Source organism: Gambusia affinis, linkage group LG01, assembly GCF_019740435.1.
Source record: "Gambusia affinis linkage group LG01, SWU_Gaff_1.0, whole genome shotgun sequence".
Taxonomy (NCBI): Eukaryota; Metazoa; Chordata; class Actinopteri; order Cyprinodontiformes; family Poeciliidae; genus Gambusia; species Gambusia affinis.
In genome coordinates, this window is record NC_057868.1 from 27,107,182 (window position 1) to 27,125,437 (window position 18,256).

Consider the following 18,256-nt stretch of genomic DNA (forward strand, 5'->3'; position numbering starts at 1 on the left):
TAAGTTGGAAAATTCATTATCACTGACATGGAAAAAGCTCAAATCCAACTCAGGCTGAGTAATGGATTAGCTTAACTCAACATCCAAAAACTTAAAATGAGCCAAGAAAGTACACAGTGAAACAGTTACATCAGTGTTAAAACAGATTACTCCTCAGGTGTTCACTAAACTTAGCAATTCAATGGAAAGTTGTTTCTCTCTATCTGGCTGTCACAATTTTTAAGAAGTATAAGAAGAAACTTTTAAGCAGAAGCCCAATTTCACTACGACATTTTGGAAAAGCGAGTAAAAAATGTTAGCTTAAAACGGAAACAAAACACATTGTATTTTTTGTAATTTTGTTGCAAAAAACATTCCTGGATTAACAGGGCTGCAGAAATTACTCTTTCCTGGAGTTTTCTTGTTTTCTCAACACTGAGGTCAAATTTAGTTGCATAGCACATAAAAAAAAAAAAAAAAAACTGACCTAAATGCTTACACTTCTGCCAAACAATCAATAAAATACATCATACAGAATAAAACTGAGTAAAATACAGTAAGGCACAATGCGTCTTATGCGCCACTTAAGTCAAAGGCTGAAGAAAACAGATGAGTTGTGTTTATATTTCCTTCTTCTAGTTAGCCCTCCAATCTTAAAAATATACTGGGTGTTTAATGGTTAATCTTTATTACATATTAACAGTTTACTGTCACTTTTACATGGCGACGGTAGTGGTGTAAAAACGGAACAGAAACAATGTTGTGAAATGAGTTTCTGTAATTCACTTTAGCTTAGCCCACAGACGGTTAGAAACTTTGAATCAAAAGGAGGTTGGAACATAAGAGGCTACGTATAAGCAATACTTTTTATGGAAAATATCTCTCTTGAGAAACCAACAACAACGTCTCCATCGAGTGGCTTCAACCCCCCTGAGCCACCCTCGGCTATATTGAAAGGGGCGGTCTGGAAAGATTAAGCGGCTCCTGCGGTGTTTGTGTGCGTGTGTGCGCACTGTACGAGAGAGGAAGAGAGAAAGACAGAAAGAGAGAGAGAGAGAGAGAGAGAGAGAGAGAGAGAGAGAGAGAGAGAGCGCTTCTAAGTGCTTTCTGTTAGACCGTTAGCTTGTGAGTCTGTTTCATCAGTGTGAGCATTTTGCACGGACAAATACCAACATCCAGCCGACATGGGGAAGGTAGAAGGAGGAATGAAATGTGTGAAGTACCTTTTGTTCGTCTTCAACTTTATATTCTGGGTGAGTGCCTATCGCATATTTGCTGTACTGCGGGATGAAAGAGATGCGAGTTGAGCAAGTGCAACAGTGCAGAATGGTAGGTACTCCCCATAAGCATCCGTTAGTCAGAGTTTTGGCTTTGCCTAGCTTATGCTTTGTGAAATTGCCCTGCGCGGCGCAGAAAGGGTGACAGTCTACAGTTTTTTTGGTTTTGGCTCACCGGGCACAAATCAGATTTTCCACAGAGGAAAAGAAAAAAACCCGCCCTCCTTTTCCCCGGGAAGCGTGTTTTTGAAAGGAAGGCTGAATGAAAAGCCAGAGAGAGAGAGAGAGACCGACAGGGCATGGAAAACACACTGCTGGGCTTCCGCGCCACGTTGCTTCATTAACAAACTCCGCGAAGCTCTGATGAAGTGAAGGTGCAACCGCAACACTTGCTCTTTTAAAGGTTTTGGAAACAACAGTTCTTGGGCTCTCAGGTGGAGGGCGCACTTAATTACGTTATCAAAAACAGGTGTGTTTCTTTAATAAAGATACCATCGCGTGGTTGTCCTCTCAGATAATATTAACATTTCCAGTCTGTCGTTAATAATGTCCTGCATTGAAGTTCATTCATATCACATTTCCGCAATAAAGAAATCCAGTGTTTTAAATGTTAAAAACGTATAGTAGACAAAATTTTACAAGTAGGCTAAAAGACACAGAATGGGGAGCTGCAATACAGATTAGAATTAGTCTGTTTCTATTCAGATGAAACTCTGAACAAATAAATTGTGGCATTAATTTAAAGGTTTCAGCATTTTCACATTTCTCCAGAGGATTTTGGTAAGTTTGTTCCCGATTAGAGGAGCATATAAACTGTTGCTTCTATACTTCACCATGATTTGTTTTGACTCTAGGGATGCAGAGTAGACTCGAATCAGAAGAAATATGTTTCTCCTTAGTGGACTCAATATTATCTTTCAGTCTAGACTCCTGACTTGAATTTGAGCTCATCACCAAACAGAAGTTGTCAAAATACCAGTGGAAAAATGGCATTGCTGCAAATACTTCCCTTTTTATGTTTAGTGATGTTTGTGTATACTGCTGTTTGCACATTTCTTCCTGATGAAGATATGTCTTTTTGTGTATGTTTGTGTGGAGAGGTCCTCTCGTGTGCATCTGCTGAGTGGTTGAAGGGCTGAATGCACTCTGAATGAATCCATTGTGACAAAAGGACAAAAGCATAATTTCAATGGGATCCTTCAGCACTGCTAAGCAGCAGCAGCACCTGTCAGATTCATGAATGCAGCAGTCTTTAGGGTCCACTGACTTCTCTTATTGCCACGCAGAGCTATCTTTGGTTTATCATATCCGAGTGTGGACATTGGCATCAGCCTGGGAGAAATAGAAAATGAACTACAGTCAGATGTAAAAAGTAGGATTCATAGTCATACAAATTCAAGGGGATAAGAACAGTGAAGGAGAGAGGGGGAAAAAGAAGGTCAATAGGAGATTGAGAGGGATATTCATGTGGGTATTTGTGCGCTCACAGAGAAAACACGGACAGTTGGCCGGAATTTGACCCAGATACAAATAAAACAGATCAGCATGAGGATAACAGAGTTACATTCTGTAGAGGCATGTTGTGTTTCATTTAATATTCCTAGTGATTGACCATTGACTTTAACTTTTTCAATATTGTTGGCAGAATATTCTTAAAAAAAATAAAAAGACTGTTTTGCAACAAGATAATTTTTACTGCTGCCCAAAATTGGGTCCTGATTGTCATTTATAGCTGAATCCATGTTATCAGGAAGTAAAAATTACAATGACATTAGCACCTCAATTAGCACTTTTGAAGTGAGCTTGCTCAAAAATATATATAAAAAATTGTTTTTCTTTGCAGTGAATTTGACTTCAAAGAGACAAAATAAAGCATAACTCTATTCTTAGATTAATTCAAACATGGATCTGGCGCTTTACTAAACATAGGTTTTATAGTATAAACAAGAATGCGGTCCATGCACACGTTTCCAGCGTCAGCTCTGCACAACGTCTTTAATTGTAATTCTGCACAATGTTTTGTTCTTTAGCTTACGTCGCTTGGAAAGTTCATTATTTTATACGGGAGCTCTGCTGACAGTTTTACGTTGTTTTCAAACATCAGTGTCCTAGGGTTGTTACAGCTAGCATGTAGTATCGATTGGCATTTTAATTTTTCATTCTGTGCGCCTTGTAAGGAAAGTACCTCCAGACAACGGTTTTCTGTTTACCTTGGAGGGTAAAGAGGGTAGCAATGTTTTTCTTTTGTTTGTGTTTTCTGGCTGATGGCGTGATGGTGATAAGATGGCCACAGCTGCCCTGGGGCAGTCTGACAGAGGCTGCTATGCACTGGTGCCACCAGGCCCTCTGACCATTACCAGCTGGCAAAGCAAGTCAAGTATCTTGCCCAAAACTGAGACAGACGGAGTTTGGAGTTTGAATGGATGGATAGGTTATTGATGTTTAGGGGGGAAAAAATAACTCACGTGTTCCACGAGTATTTTGTGTTTCACACAAGACGAACCCTGGTGGAATATCATATCCTTCCTCCAATTTCTGTGTTAATCATCATCAGCAAGACGACAAAGTCAAATTTGGTATTGACCCATATCCTGTTAGCTTCAGCCTAGGAGGCCTAATAATCGTTATTTGTCAAATCAAGAACAGTATCTGATGCAAATAAGATACAAATTTTTTGTAAAACCTTGTAAAAGAAACTTACAAGGTTTCTTTTACAAGGTTTTCTGGACAACATTACACGTTGTCCAGAAAAGTCGTAGTCGGCATAATTTTTATGTTTATCATAAGGAACTTGGAGGACTGAAGAAAACTGGGAATACAATAAATATCTGCATTTATCCAAATCATCTAAAATAACCTTTTCTGGTATGTTGTGTTTTCTAATTCCACCACTGTTTTCACTTAGTTTACATTTTTCCACCCACACATGTTCAATGCATGTACAGTGCCTCCATTTAGCTGTAGCTACACTGTTTCTGGTTGTGGAGGTGATAAGATGTTTGTGATGTGAGTTGAAGGGAAATTATGGGTTTTTTTTCTCAAACTTTGTTGCGAGAGCTCGTGTAAAGTAAAAGTCAGACAAGTTGTTATTCGGAAAGCTGTCAAACATTCAAAACAAAGGCAACTCAGAGGTGAAGGTCGACAGTGTATGGTTAATGATTACCTTCACAGAACCTCTAACATTGCTATTGTGACCTTTTAAAAATGATACTACTGCGCTGTTGTGAGATTTCTCTTAAGAGTGGCGATAAAGATTGCAAAGCAAACCAGATCTGTTTTCTAGTTAGACTTCTTTGGTTTTAGTCCCTCCCTATGACTTCTCACCTTTTTATTGATTCCCTTAGTGAAACATTAAACCTGTGTGGTTAACAAGTCAAGGACATCTCATATGTTCATTATGCTCAAAAGCTGCAGAAGAAGCTTTCTCTTCTTTCAATTAACCCACAGTAAATCTTCAGTTTTCTAATGTGAATGTCAACAGTTTTTTTATTACAGTTATATATGTATATATATATATATATATATATATATATATATATATAATTTATTTTTTCTTTCATCTTGCACCTGTGGGATTTATTAAGTAGCACAGGAAACAATTTGGGAAAATATCAGGAAAAAAACATACATTTCTCTTAAATAAGGAATACATGCAATTAAATTATTAAATTATGTATAATTTAATTCATAACGAAAAGTAACTTTTTGCTGACCATTTCATAGAGGATTTAATTAATTTTGAGGATTTTTTTTTTTTATTTAAATTTTTTTGCTACTAATTTAGCTATTGTTCCTCAGTATGCTGTATGTGAAGTAGAGAGACACTGGCATGGTTTGATATTGTTGCTTCTGGTCGAACTACAGAGTTATTCAAAGTGAAAGATATGGTTTGGGTAGGTGTGCTTGTAAGTCCAGACACAATGAAACGTCACACTGGACACTAAAACATTGAATGTTTGATTCTGCAAAGTTCATTGATGTGAGAAAGCTTACAGTCAGATGATGCCATTCTCACTCTGTTTAGACAGCGATAAAGGGCAAATGTCAGCAACAGCTGTGTACTAAAATCTCCTTCTCACTTGCATTGCTACACGAATGCTGTGTAACATAAATTACAATCAAGTAGCTATGTTAGCTTTAGTTGTTATAAAAATGCTGTATGTATCAAATATGAAATTTAACCTCTTTAGAAAAAACCTCCTGCAACACTGTGCTTTCAGCATATCTTCACAACAATGCTCCATTATGCTATTTACAACCATTCTTAGGAGACTTGAGGTTCCATGGTGTTTGCTAATTAGTCCTGCCACCAGTCTGATGGAGTTGAGTGGCGAATGGATTGAACTCATATGGCTTTTCCAGTCATTTTGACTACAAGTGCTTTACACTAGAGTCACATTCACCCATTCACTATTGGGTAATTTGGGGCTAAGTGCCTTGCCCAGAAGGGCATCGACATCTGGCAGGAGAAGGAAGGAGGAAGATGGAATCAGACACCCCCAAATGACAGCCATGGGAGATTCAGCGATTTCACAAACACGCATGACAATCAAAGCAACACTCCTTGTATGGTTTTGATGAGGGGATAACTTTATAACATGATGTAAAGCTCAAAAAAGTTGATTTTACATCATTCTGGCCAGACCACCTTAAGGACAAAGGAAACATTGTGCCTTCTGGTCAAAATTAATTCCTCCAATGAAATCTGAGTAAAGGTTTATTCGAGGGCGGAAAAAACATAAAATGCCAGCAGGCTCAGATCTCCTGCTGTGGGGATGTTTCTCATTCTGTGGACTCAGATTATATGCTGCCTACCAGCAATCACAACTCTGATATTGTTCTAATGTATGAATACATCTCAAGAGACTAAGTTGTCTAATGCTGAAGATGAAATGCAGTTGAAATTGGTATTTAAAGAAGATAGCGATCCCAAATGCACCAGGAAGTGTCTAGGTTCTAGACTAATAAAATTAACATGGAGAGGCCTGTCTAAACCCTGGATTCTATTTTAACAGAGCAATTGTGTAACATAGTTACTGAGTAGGAATGTCTGTTTACAGGTGTCAGAAGCAGTTTCTTCATTTGCAGTTGAATGATAAAATAGATTTTTTGGGGGGATAAATTTACTTTTGGATAAATTTACACAGTGCATTTGCATGTGTGGAAATAAAAGCTGCCTATAGTATTTTTAGTGGCACTTACTTTTTTTTTTCGAACACAAGTGAAGTCTCAATCATTGAAAAAAGTGTAATAGGACATTTTGAATTTATCCACTTCCTGTTTGATTCAGAATGGTACAAAGTTAACCTGGTACCAAGTTAACAAACAGCTATGAAAGGTTTATGGTAGAACATTTGACTCTCCTGCTGTTTTTCATTCTGAAATTATGTTTTGTTAATTAACATAAATTGGATTGCCAACAGTGTGCGCTAATTATTGCTGAAGACAAACGCAGCCCTCCAAACAGGCATGGCTACATGGTGGAAACCAGTGTGAGCCTTTGCCCTGTCTGTCCCTGGGTACAATTGGATTTACTCCCACCCCCATAATTATCTCCTCTATTTACATTCTCCATCTGCTCATCATTTTTTAATATGCCGCTGTGTTGGTTTCCCCAGACATGTGTGAGACATAGGACTATTTTTGACAAGCTTAAATCGCTCACTAATTACTGCTAGATTTCAAAAAGATGTTTATAGTCACGTTGCTTTAATATACAGTAAAGCTTGTTTCTTTTTTTTTTTTGTTCCAGACTTTGTACCACAGATTGTTTCTGACCAAGACCACAGTCCTGTCTCAACTCCCACCCATGTTCTCATGGAAATTTCCCTCACAACAAAACAATCTCTAGCTGCCACATTAAAACCCGTTCTTTCAATCATGAAGAAAGCTTCAATGAAACTTCGACAGAGACATTTCTATCTCCACCTTGTGATATTTTGACATACAATGGGGTTTTGGTACAGAAAGATGCTTGTGTCTGCAGGCAAAGAAAAAAAGTGGATGATGGGCTCTGTAATGACTTTCTGTTTTTTTCTATCTTCCCTTCCATTTTCATATATTCTCTTTCATTGTGTCTTTCTCTTTCTTTCCCATTGTGCACTAAAGCGTGCAGTGAGAGAGCGAGACAGTGGGTCTTTGTCCTCTGGGGACATTGGGAGGGAAGGGCTGAAGTGAGGTGGGGCAGACGAAGGGGGATCCATGGTGTTGTCAGGGGTTGGAGGGAGGGGTACGCGAGGTCAAAGTTGGGTGGAGCAGGGAGACCTGATGGCAGATCGGGTGTTAATGGGACCTCTGGGATCCTCAGGCTCCTGAGTGCCAGAGTTGGGGATGCTTTTAGTAAATCACTTTTTCGGCTGTTGGAAAAAGCTTTTAACAGTAATTGCAATTACATCAGCTTGTGTTCAGTGTTTTCACCAAGCATACACCAACCACTTCCCTAAATAAAAACACAACAATCTACAATGTCTTTGGAACACTTCGTCAATATCAGGTATTATTGTGCAAACCAGACTCTATCTTGAGACTAATCCAACATGCTCAGTAAATCTACAGATCCTCAGTCTTTGCTTCACAGTGCTTTATCACTTTGGACCTGATAATCCTGGAGCCCCAAGAGCTCAGCCTACTCATACATCACCCTGCATGACACTAAATCCTCAGTTTGGGAGGACCGGCTTCCCAACACCTGTCCTTTTCTGATGCTTTACAACTAAGCTACTGGCTTTACTTCAGAAAAATGCTGTGAAATATAACCTGTGGGTCTGGACTAGTAGCAGGGAAAGAATTGTAGACAGCAAAAGATGAAAGACATGAGACAAAACAAAGACAACTTAAATTGCAGGACCCGACCAAGATAGATTACGCTGAGTAAACAAGAGATTTCCAAGTAAAATAAATTTGGTAGAGTTTTTCTTAACTTTGTTGCTCCTAAATATATTAACAGAGCTGGAAGACTGCCAAGCAAGCCATCACACAAACAGCGGTTTACCTAAATTCTGTATCTGGGACACAGACTTATCATGTGAGAGCCACTTCTGAATACTCTCCATTTATAGTAATTTTCTAAGCAAGTTATCTCTCTGTGCACAAAAAAGGCAGCGTGTTGTAAGGACATTTAGCTTCAAGGCTTTTTTTAGACTGAATTATCCTCTGGGTACATTGGTTAAGTTGTTACTTAAACCTCGCAATTTTGATCTGTCAGAAATGCAACTAATAAGGCTGCTGAAAAGTTCCCAGATTGATGAAAACTTTCTTCGACAATTGGATAATGTACTGCAAGTAAATTTCCGATCAGTCACAGTGTGGAGTGAACAGTATCCGATGGAGAATTTGAGAAAGGAAAATATAAGATACATTTCTAGGTAAGCTGGATAGTCTGTTCTCGGCTTCTGGTGAGACACCAAAGAGATCATCTTCTCTATACCAGGAAACTGGAGATTACTGTCTTTGGAGTTTGCTGTTTACAGGATTCCACTCAGTCTGGTCTCTGTTTATTTAAAGGATCTTTCACTAAACACACTTCTTCAAAAGGAATCAGGTCTACGATTCAGATGCTCTTGAACTTAACACAGAATAAGCATTAAAAAAAAAATCAGGGCTGGAGTTTTATAGTGTCTGAAGCCATTCTGTGATGCACATGAAAATTGCTTTAAAAAGTATTTTTAAAAACTCTTACTAACCTGATTGTCATTGACTTTAATTTTTAAAAGTTTGACGGCCTGATTTAAACCTGTATCTTTCCATGTTTAAAATATTATTTTAATTTAGTAATTCTATGTGTTTCTTCATAATTCAATCTATGTAGTTGTTTCATTGATGTGACATGTTCTCGGTGTTCAAAGAATTGGTACATATCTTAAACATAAAAATGGTTGAGTGTTTTTGTTACTGCATGTTTGTGGTCTAATTTATTATCAAATGCAAATAGCATGGCTAACAAAGGTTGAACAGTTTGTGCTTTACAGATTATGAGCATCTTAACTTCCCTGTATTTTTATGAAAAGCCTGGGGTTAGTGAAAAAAATACCCTTCTCATTTATTTATTTATTTATTTATTTATTTACTTTCTTTATGTATCTACATAAACCAGATTTACTCAATTCTCAATTATATTTCAACAAATTACAACTCTCACTTGGACATGAGCTTATAGAGTCTCACAGCAAGAATAAAACACCATAGTTTCAGAATAGCATAGAATTTACCTAAATATTTAAGCAAATATGAATAATGTAATCTAATTGCTCTTTAAAACATGAAAATATGAATTATTGATGTGTGTATTCCTATTAGCACTTTAATAATAGAATTAAAACAAAATGCAGAATAAAACAAAGCCTTCGTTTGGGCCAGCTGACGAGCAGTGTGCAGCAATAAGCAGTCAAGAGTGTAGCGTTGCTCTGTGATTCTTTCGGTATAAACTCTGGTCACCTTGGGACTTTTCCCTGGCGTCTTGATTTAGAGTTTAAAATCTGGAAAAGGTGTGGTGGAAAATGTTGGAGGTTTCAAAACGGGCTTTTGGTATACCTTAATACCTGTAACCTGTGCTCGACTACTCTCCATGCAGTCATAACTCTGTTCCTATAAAATATAATGTCTAGACCAAGGGGACTAGTGAAAAAACAATTTTAAGAGAAGTAGGAAAAAAGGTATTTGCAGGGCTAACGATACAAAAATAACATGTATACTCATGGATGTGCTTTACATGAATATAAACCCATTTATTTATGAGTGGTAATTAGTTTTTAACATTAATTTCAAGTGTGCAACCAAAACACAGTGTGTTAATATACAGGAAATGATTAAAGAACATATGGAAAACCAGTGTTTTTTTGTTTGTTTTTTTTTTAATGAGGATATATTTAAAATTTTACACAACATATTTAGATATTATCTTTAGCATAATTTTGTGCCAATCTTTTTGTGCAGCTGCAATAGATGTCTTTGTGTCTCCTTTTGTCTTTCAGTTAATGGGATCGTTTGTTCTGGCAGTGGGACTTTGGCTGCGTTTTGACCCAGAGACTGTTTCTCTTCTTAGTGGCAGTAGAGCTCCAGACACCTTTTTCCTGGGTGAGTGACAGACTAAACCTTACCTTATCGAGACACCTTGTAATATAGGGTAATTTATTCAAAAATATACAAAAATATACAACAATTTATATTTTAGTACCTAATGTTATAAATCATGTCTAGTACACTTTGACTTGTTCTCACTCGGTTTGCTGTGTTTATATTTTGTTTTTACCAAAAATGTAAAAATATTTTGGTATCTACCAAATTAAAATATATTCAGTCTCCTGGAAAAATGTGCTGATACCCCTTTTCATTTTTGAGGCATCTTTTCTTTCATTTGTTTTTTTGGGGGGGTTTTAAATCCGAAAATATACCTCCCTGTATTCTGATCCCAGTAAATAAAGTCAAGTTCAATTAACACTAAAGGACATACCAGAGTTAAGTTACAACAGAATACCTCAAAGTGTGAGCATCTCACAAGGCACTGAAAAAATTATTATATAAAAAAGGAAAAAGTATCTCACAACTGAAACGTCCAAGATATGGTCCCTACATAAACTGAGATGCCAGACAAACAGAGCATTAGTCAAAGAAATGGCCAGAATCAGTTGTTGAGGTGAGAGAATCTGTCTGCAGGACAACTATTACCCATGTATTCTGCAATCATCACTTGTGTTATAGATGGAGGTAAAGCTAGGCTCTCTTGAAAGCGAGTCAGAAAAAGTTGTTTTCAAAATTTACCACTTGCCATGTATGAAATACAGCAAAGTGTGGTCAGAGGAGTCCAAAATGTAAACTTTTTGGCCTAAATGCAAACCTCAGCATAACAGAAAGCTAAGATCACCCGTGTCCCTTAACACACCATGTCCAAGATGAAACTTGGTAGTGGCAGTGTCATGCTGTGGGGAAGCTTATCAGAGGTGATGGGTAAAAAGCTGGATTTAAATACAGTACAAGTCTTGTAAGTCTTGTTGAAAATATGGGATAACCAAACAGTTCAGATTTGATACTAAAAAAATCTGTAAAAATGTCACACTTTTGCAGCTATAACAAAAGTGTTATATTAATGTATATAACAAAAGTGTTATAGCTGCAAAAGTACATTTGAACTTTTGCATCTTTAAGAGATTCTTCATATTTTTTATTTGTAAATAGAAAGAAGACCTAAGACAAAGGGGCAATTATTTTCCTCCGACCTTGAATTTATTTATGTTCTTTTATTCACGTTTATGTGTTTCTGCCTCATAAAATTTTTTAAAAATTAACATTTGTGGTTGTAACATGTCAAATTGTGGAGAAGCTAATTGGATAAATGCTTTCGCCAGGCTTTCTATTGCATCATTCCACACCCAACTCATCAAATCACACCTACAACTTTCCAAATAAGTTTTCTTTTTTTTTTTCATCACAATCTGTTCTTTCCATGCACCAACATGCTTTCCAAGATTTAAAAATATTAAACTTTTATGCAAAAGAAGAGTGTGTAACCAGGGAGAGAGAGAGAGAGAGGGTGCTACACACACTGACTGAGAATCCATGAGGGAAACCACAGGCCTGCACACCACCTTTCAAGTTGTCTCTGCCCAGACGGAAAGAAGGAGACAGACGGCAGAACAGTCACTGTAAAATACCCATGGAAAAAGCTGGAGGAAGTAAGAAATGAAGACAGAAATGTAATGAAAGAAGTGCAAAAAGTAATACAGAATTAGATGGCTTGTTTAGATTAGTTATAGATTAGAGAAAAAAAAATAACTCAACTTTAATTTACATTTTGCACAAACTCTCAAAAATATCAGTAATTTCAGCAGTCTAAAAAAATTTATTCTTCTTTTCCTGACTCATACTTTACAATTGTTAGTTGTAGACCACTCCAGCTTATTGAGAAATGTGTTTGTACAAAATCCTATGATAATGTAAAGGTGTGCCCTAGAGAAAAGTCCAAGCAATTCAGTGAAAGATGCATGGCTGTAATTATGTTTTCCTGGATTGTAGTGCTTAACCCAGTTTGGACAGGGAATGGGCTGTTCTCTTCAGTACAGATGAGAGTGCATAACTGTTGCCATGCCTCGTTGCATCATCGTTAAACTCTCCATGGACTCTTCTTCGTTTTTATCCCATAAAGTTACAATAAAAATCAATTTTAAAAATGTGAAAATGCTAAATTGCTTTGTTTTTTTCTGTATGTTGAGAAAAAGGACTCAGCCTATTTTCTGTTTGCCTCACAACAGACTCTAACTATAAACTAATCTTGTTAGGTTTCTCCATGCAGACACATCTATGATGTTGGTATATATATTTATATATTTGTTTTTTTGTTTTTTGTTTTTAATAGTAGATCCTTCAAAATTGTGGCATCAATGGGAAACCTCCCAGGCTAAACTTCCAACAAATTATAATGTATGTAAAGACACAGAAAGAGTTCTCCAATTGAACAAATCCTAAAAGAGCAACTTGGAGAGCAGCAACATTAATAGTAAATAACAGCTTCAAAGTCTGGTTCGGATCTTGGAAATGGAAGTACTGACAGCATTAACTCAGTTCCGTAGCTGTATACTGCCATCTGCTGTTGATACTGGTAAATGCAGCTTCTACATGAATGAGGTGGAAGATTGTTGTAGCTAAAGTTTGTAGGTGATTAAAACCATTCTCTTAGAGAAACGCAAATATGAACATTTTCAACGGGTTTTCATAAGACATTTACAAAAGTATACTTACAGTCATTTTTTTGTTGCGCCGTGGTAGTGCCAGGTAAACTACAATTTTGCCTTTAGATGCCTTTTATTTCTTCATGGCATAGATTTAAAATGGGGTTCAAATGGATTACAGTCAATTATTCACTGTATTCTACTATAGCCCAGTCATATCAAAGTACAATTATTTTATGTGTTTGCATGGTGGCCACATACTTTGGTTGTAACCAGATATTTAAACTGGTTTCTATCATCCTGAATCGGTTTCCCCATTCACACATGATCTTTGACATGAACAAGGCCTTTTTATCACTTCACACCTGATATTTTCTCTTTTCCAAAACATTTTAGATAAACCTGGGAGGTGGGTGTGTATCGAAAACCCAGAAGATCACCAGTTTCTGAAATCCTCAGAATAGTCATGCCACATTCAAAGTCACGGGGAGGCCTTAACTCAACACTTGGCATTTTTTGTGTATTTTTGGAGCTTTTGGGGGGGTATTTTTTGGGTATTTTCAGCTCATCGTTTTAAGTTTTCAGCTCATTAGACGATTAGCTGAAAATTATTTTTGACCATTTATTTTTTGAAGACTGGGTTAAATAAATGTAAACGAACTTACTGGATAACATAACCATTAGCCAGTGCGTTTAGCAACAAAACATATTTTTTCCAGCTGATATGGCTGATTATAGCATTGCTACTTTATCCCTTCTACCTTCATATTTAGTCTGATCTTAACAACACAATTTATTTTATTAAATATGCATGTAGCATTCTTGTGAGTCTGAACAAGGAAGCAAACAAATGATACCTTGTTAGCAAATGATGTCTTTTGCATCTTGACAGGTTAGTGTCATATATGTTAGGGGTTAGCACTTCCACCATCCAGCTCAAAATGTAACTAAGTAATTGTTTTTGCTATGGCTATATTTTAGATATATTGTCAGGTTATTTGTTCATATATATTTATGTTGTAGTAAAAGAAAAAGCTGGAACACTTTAAATATAATTTTTTTCTTCCTCATTTTGATGCTTGGTTTGAGCTTCAGCAAGTCTTCACCACATGTCTACAGGCATTGAGTTGATGCTGTCATTGCTTGCTTGTGCCTAACTAAAATAGTCAGTGAGTGTATTTTGATATGTACCATTCATATAATAAAGTGGTGTTGAAATGGTTTTATTCTTCCAAACTAAGAGTCTTGTTTATGTGTTTCTAGCATCACTATTCCTTATTTTCCTCTCTTTGCAGGTGTGTACATTCTAATCGGTGCTGGCAGTCTGATAATGCTTGTTGGATTTTTTGGTTGTTGTGGAGCTGTCAGAGAGTCTCAGTGCCTGCTGGGTTCAGTGAGTGCAAATCCATAATTATCACATGTTTGTGTTAGAGAAAATTTTCATTTAAGGATTTTTCTTTTCTTTCAGTTTTTTGCTTGCTTGCTGATCATTTTTGGAGCCGAGGTGGCAGCAGGGGTGTTTGGATTCTTGAATAAAGATAAGGTACAATTTTCTACAGCCTTGGTCATTTCTGTGAGGGTTTTTGACCTGCCAGATGCATAACTCTTCTCTTTTCTCATATAGATAATTGAAGATGTGCAGAACTTCTACTCAGAAGCTTATCTTGAAAACAGCAACAGCACGATGATCTTGTCCTACCAGAAAGTGGTCAGTTTTCAAATAACCTTGTGTTTAAGTTAAGTTTTTATTACTTGATTAGAAGTTTGAAAGCGTCTCTCTTGTGTTTTACGTCTTATTTTTTTAGTTGAACTGTTGTGGAACTAAATCGACCCCCTGTGATGCTGAACCCGAGTCTGAAAACAAGGTATGTCTTCAGCTTCACAGTCACTAATGAATGATTGCTGATTAAATGCTTAGCATCCTAATAATGTCGATACATAACACTACTTTCCTGCCCTTATCTGTACTCTGCAGGACTGTGAGACAAAAATCAAAGACTTTTTTGACAGTAAACTCTTCATCATTGGTTATGTGGGCATTGGCATCGCTGGAGTAATGGTGAGTCACAACACAAGATATGTCAAAAATAGTTTTACAGGCTTCAGAAATGACCAGATTTTTGCTCTCTGCTCCACAGATCATTGGGATGATTTTCAGCATGGTGCTGTGCTGTGCCATTCGCAACAGCAGGGAGGTTATCTGAGATCCATGTTTCATCTACGCTCGCCATTTCCAAAAGTTTCAGAAATTCGTTTTCACCTTGGTGCTCTGCTTCCGTCTTTGGATCTTTTTATTATTATTATTATTATTATTATTATTATTATTATTATTATTATTATTATTATTATTATTATTATTATTATTATTCGTAGTCAAACCAAATAGAATAATAGCTTTTGTAACCATCTGTTAGGACAGTTTATTTTGACCTGACAATCTCTTAAACAGTTTCTTCTCTCACCCATTCGGAAATTTTAACCCACATACTGTCACGGCCGTGTCAGTGCTTTTTCACACAATCTTGACACTGACCCCTCAGCTGTGGGAAACTGGAGCCTTAGAGTGCAATCTGAGGTTAAAACAGCTGAGTTTGCTTATGTGTGACACAGAAGCACACACATACTAACACGCTAATGCCATGCTATGTGAGACCATAGCCTTAGAAAAAAAAAACCTGACCCTAAGTCCTGACTAGTAGTGCCTCAAAAAAGGCAGAGGCACATACTGTACACAGACTCTGTCTACTGCTTACATGGGAGTTTTTCTTCAACAAAACAACTCTTAATATAATAACTATAGAAATTGTAAATTTAATTCATTTCAAAACATCTTTTTGGCTCAAGCCAACCCTTTCCTCTGAATTTGAAGCTTATAAAACGGATCTAAACAAAGAAAACAAAAGTGGCGCTAGACATTTTCTGAAGAGATTTTAATGTCTTGCAAAAATCAACACCAATTAACAATATTAGATCACCTATTGTTAATTTATGCTAATTTTGGGAGGCTGTCCTTGTGTTTAAGGTTGTTTGCACACCTGAAATGTTTAGTTCATTTGAAAAAACCTCCAGTTTTTTTTTTGTTTGTTTGTTTTTTCCCCTCTTGTTGCGGTTTGTTTCCATAGATATGAACACAACTATTGCACTGGGTTGCAGACCAATGGAACCATACTGAGACCGTTTGGGGGAGGTGGTCTTGGTGTGGTGCCAAATAAACTCTAGGCTGAGTTATTTATGGTGTGAATGTCATCAGACCTCAATCCGACACAGACACCAGGTTTACTCCCCAAGATTGAGTCATACTCCTTCCTCTGGCCAGATCATCTTTGCATTCTGAGCGGCAGTAGAATAAACAACCTAGCACACAAAGACCATGCATCGTTTTTATGAAAGCAAAAAAAAAAAAAAAAAAAAACTTGATATAACTTTCAAGATCTTGTTAATCAATAATCTTCTCAGATATCTTTTTTTATCCAGAAGCAAAGTAATATAATTAAATTATCAGTGTTTTCTATTAGCTCAGAGGACTAAATGTCCAAAATATCCTGGAGGTGCAGATACCCCTTACACCCACATGCATAGAGAAAATCCAGAGATTGTGAAGACACAGTCTTGTTGCTTGTGTAGGAATAGTGAGGAGGTTCAGTTTTATCTTGATCCAGCCACAGTCTTGGTCCATTGTGAAGGGAACCTACCACTCAGAAAGACACCCAAGTTATTTTACCATCAGTCGAAAAATACCAGTAAAATACTCATGTGATCGTCCTCCCTAAATATACAGCAGAGTAAAACTACTTTTTACGAAATATATTTATAACATGAAGCCTATGATTAGAGATGCTTAAAATGAATGAAAGTGCTTTTTCGTCTAAATGTTTTACCCAGAAAGTTGAACAGTGTCCCAGCTGAATAACTGAGAACTTTCATTGTCAGTTTAAAATCTGTATCTCATCTCAGTTTAATCTCTTTTGTGCCTTAAAAATACCTCTCCCAAAACAATGAAAAAAAAAAAGTTTAAAAAGTTAATGTGTCCCTTCTAATTCATTAAACCGAGTACTGGATGGAATCATGACCGATGTGAAATTGTTTACATTTATGTGGGTTGAACTAAGTCGTTGAAACTGCTGTCGCAGTTATTTGAGTGTCAGGATTCCAACTTGTAAATATGTTTTGTTTTTTGTTTTTTTTTATTAGTTGTAAATTATTTGTGGCAGAAGTGGTAGTTATTATTTAACATGTTCTATGTCAATTTGTGTTTGGTGTAGATGTACAGTGGCAAAGAAATGTCAGTTTTAACAATTCGGAAAGAGAATTAACTCATACAGAACTTATTAATGTGCCTTTGTTTGGTCGCAAGCATCATGTGTTTAAAGAGCAACTAAATGTAGCAATGTGTGCATATGTTTGTAGAGATGGACTGCTAATACAGTAGTAGTAGGTTCTATTTGAGTAGTGGTTCATATGTTGTGCTCCTGAATCTTTCCTCATTTAAACTGGTTAAGGATTCAAAATTGTAGCCACAATAAAACCTTTTTTATACCCACAAATAAGTCTTTTCACCCAGAATAATCTCTTTATAGTTGGTTGATTAAGGTCAAATACAGCTGTTGTCGTTGGTCAATAGCACTGATCTACTGTGGGTTTTGCTTTTGTTATTTCAATGAGTCAAAATATAAAAACTAAAAGGCTTACGCACTACTGCAGGCTGCCAGTTGGCAGTGTTTTCTCTGAAGATTCAGGCAGCACATAAGAGAGCCACTAAAGTGCCATTTGGTCCAGCAGACTTTCAGTGTTTACTGCTATTCACTTCAAAAGCTGCCGCTGTGGAAATTTGGAGTTGTGACAAAATGTAAACCTTTGAAAATAAAACTATGCACACGCTCATAGATGATTGTCTGGTAATCCATTTTAGTCAAATGTCAGGCTTCTCAGGAATGCAGCTGTCTGAGGTTTAATAAAAGTTTTATACAATCTCTTGTGTTTTCTCACTGCTAGTTTGCCTAATTTGTTTCACAGTCTTTAAAAACTGGTTTTGTGTGACCCAGACGTTATTAAAGATATCTACCTATTTTTCTGTAAAGGTCTGTTAAAAAATACTCAGAATATAGTTTGTTTATAAACAGTTTTTAGCATTACACCAACCAAACCCGGGTATTAAGAAATCCAAATTATGCACAAAATTCTTGAGTTGTTCTCTTTGAGAGAAAATGCATTGATAAAAATTTGGCAAATCTTCATTTAGTTAAACATAACTACTCCTTAAGTAGACATATTTTCATGTATGTTGCATTATGTTCATGTTTCTTTCCTTAAGTTAATTTACATAATTACTGTTTGTTAATT

The 18,256-nt window shown here is 36.6% G+C and overlaps 1 protein-coding gene across 1 annotated transcript; it reads left to right on the plus strand.

Moving 5' to 3' along the window:
* The first annotated feature begins 1,044 nt into the window (after positions 1 to 1,044).
* LOC122829549 (tetraspanin-2-like) lies at positions 1,045 to 17,886 on the plus strand. The gene is made up of 8 exons (XM_044114206.1): positions 1,045 to 1,232; positions 10,226 to 10,328; positions 14,212 to 14,309; positions 14,385 to 14,459; positions 14,541 to 14,624; positions 14,722 to 14,781; positions 14,892 to 14,975; positions 15,055 to 17,886. Exons 1-8 carry the CDS (start codon positions 1,164 to 1,166, stop codon positions 15,118 to 15,120), a joined length of 639 nt encoding a protein of 212 aa, XP_043970141.1. The 5' UTR covers positions 1,045 to 1,163; the 3' UTR covers positions 15,121 to 17,886.
* Positions 17,887 to 18,256: the final 370 nt, after the last annotated feature.

What these genes read in the sequence shown, in the direction of transcription:
- LOC122829549 (XM_044114206.1), top strand. Translation starts at nt 1,164, where the DNA reads ATGGGGAAGGTAGAAGGAGGAATGAAATGTGTGAAGTACCTTTTGTTC. An exon ending in CTCAGTGCCTGCTGGGTTCA is followed by an intron (nt 14,310 to 14,384) that starts GTGAGTGCAAAT and finishes CTTTTCTTTCAG; the next exon opens with TTTTTTGCTTGCTTGCTGAT. An exon ending in TCTTGTCCTACCAGAAAGTG is followed by an intron (nt 14,625 to 14,721) that starts GTCAGTTTTCAA and finishes TTATTTTTTTAG; the next exon opens with TTGAACTGTTGTGGAACTAA.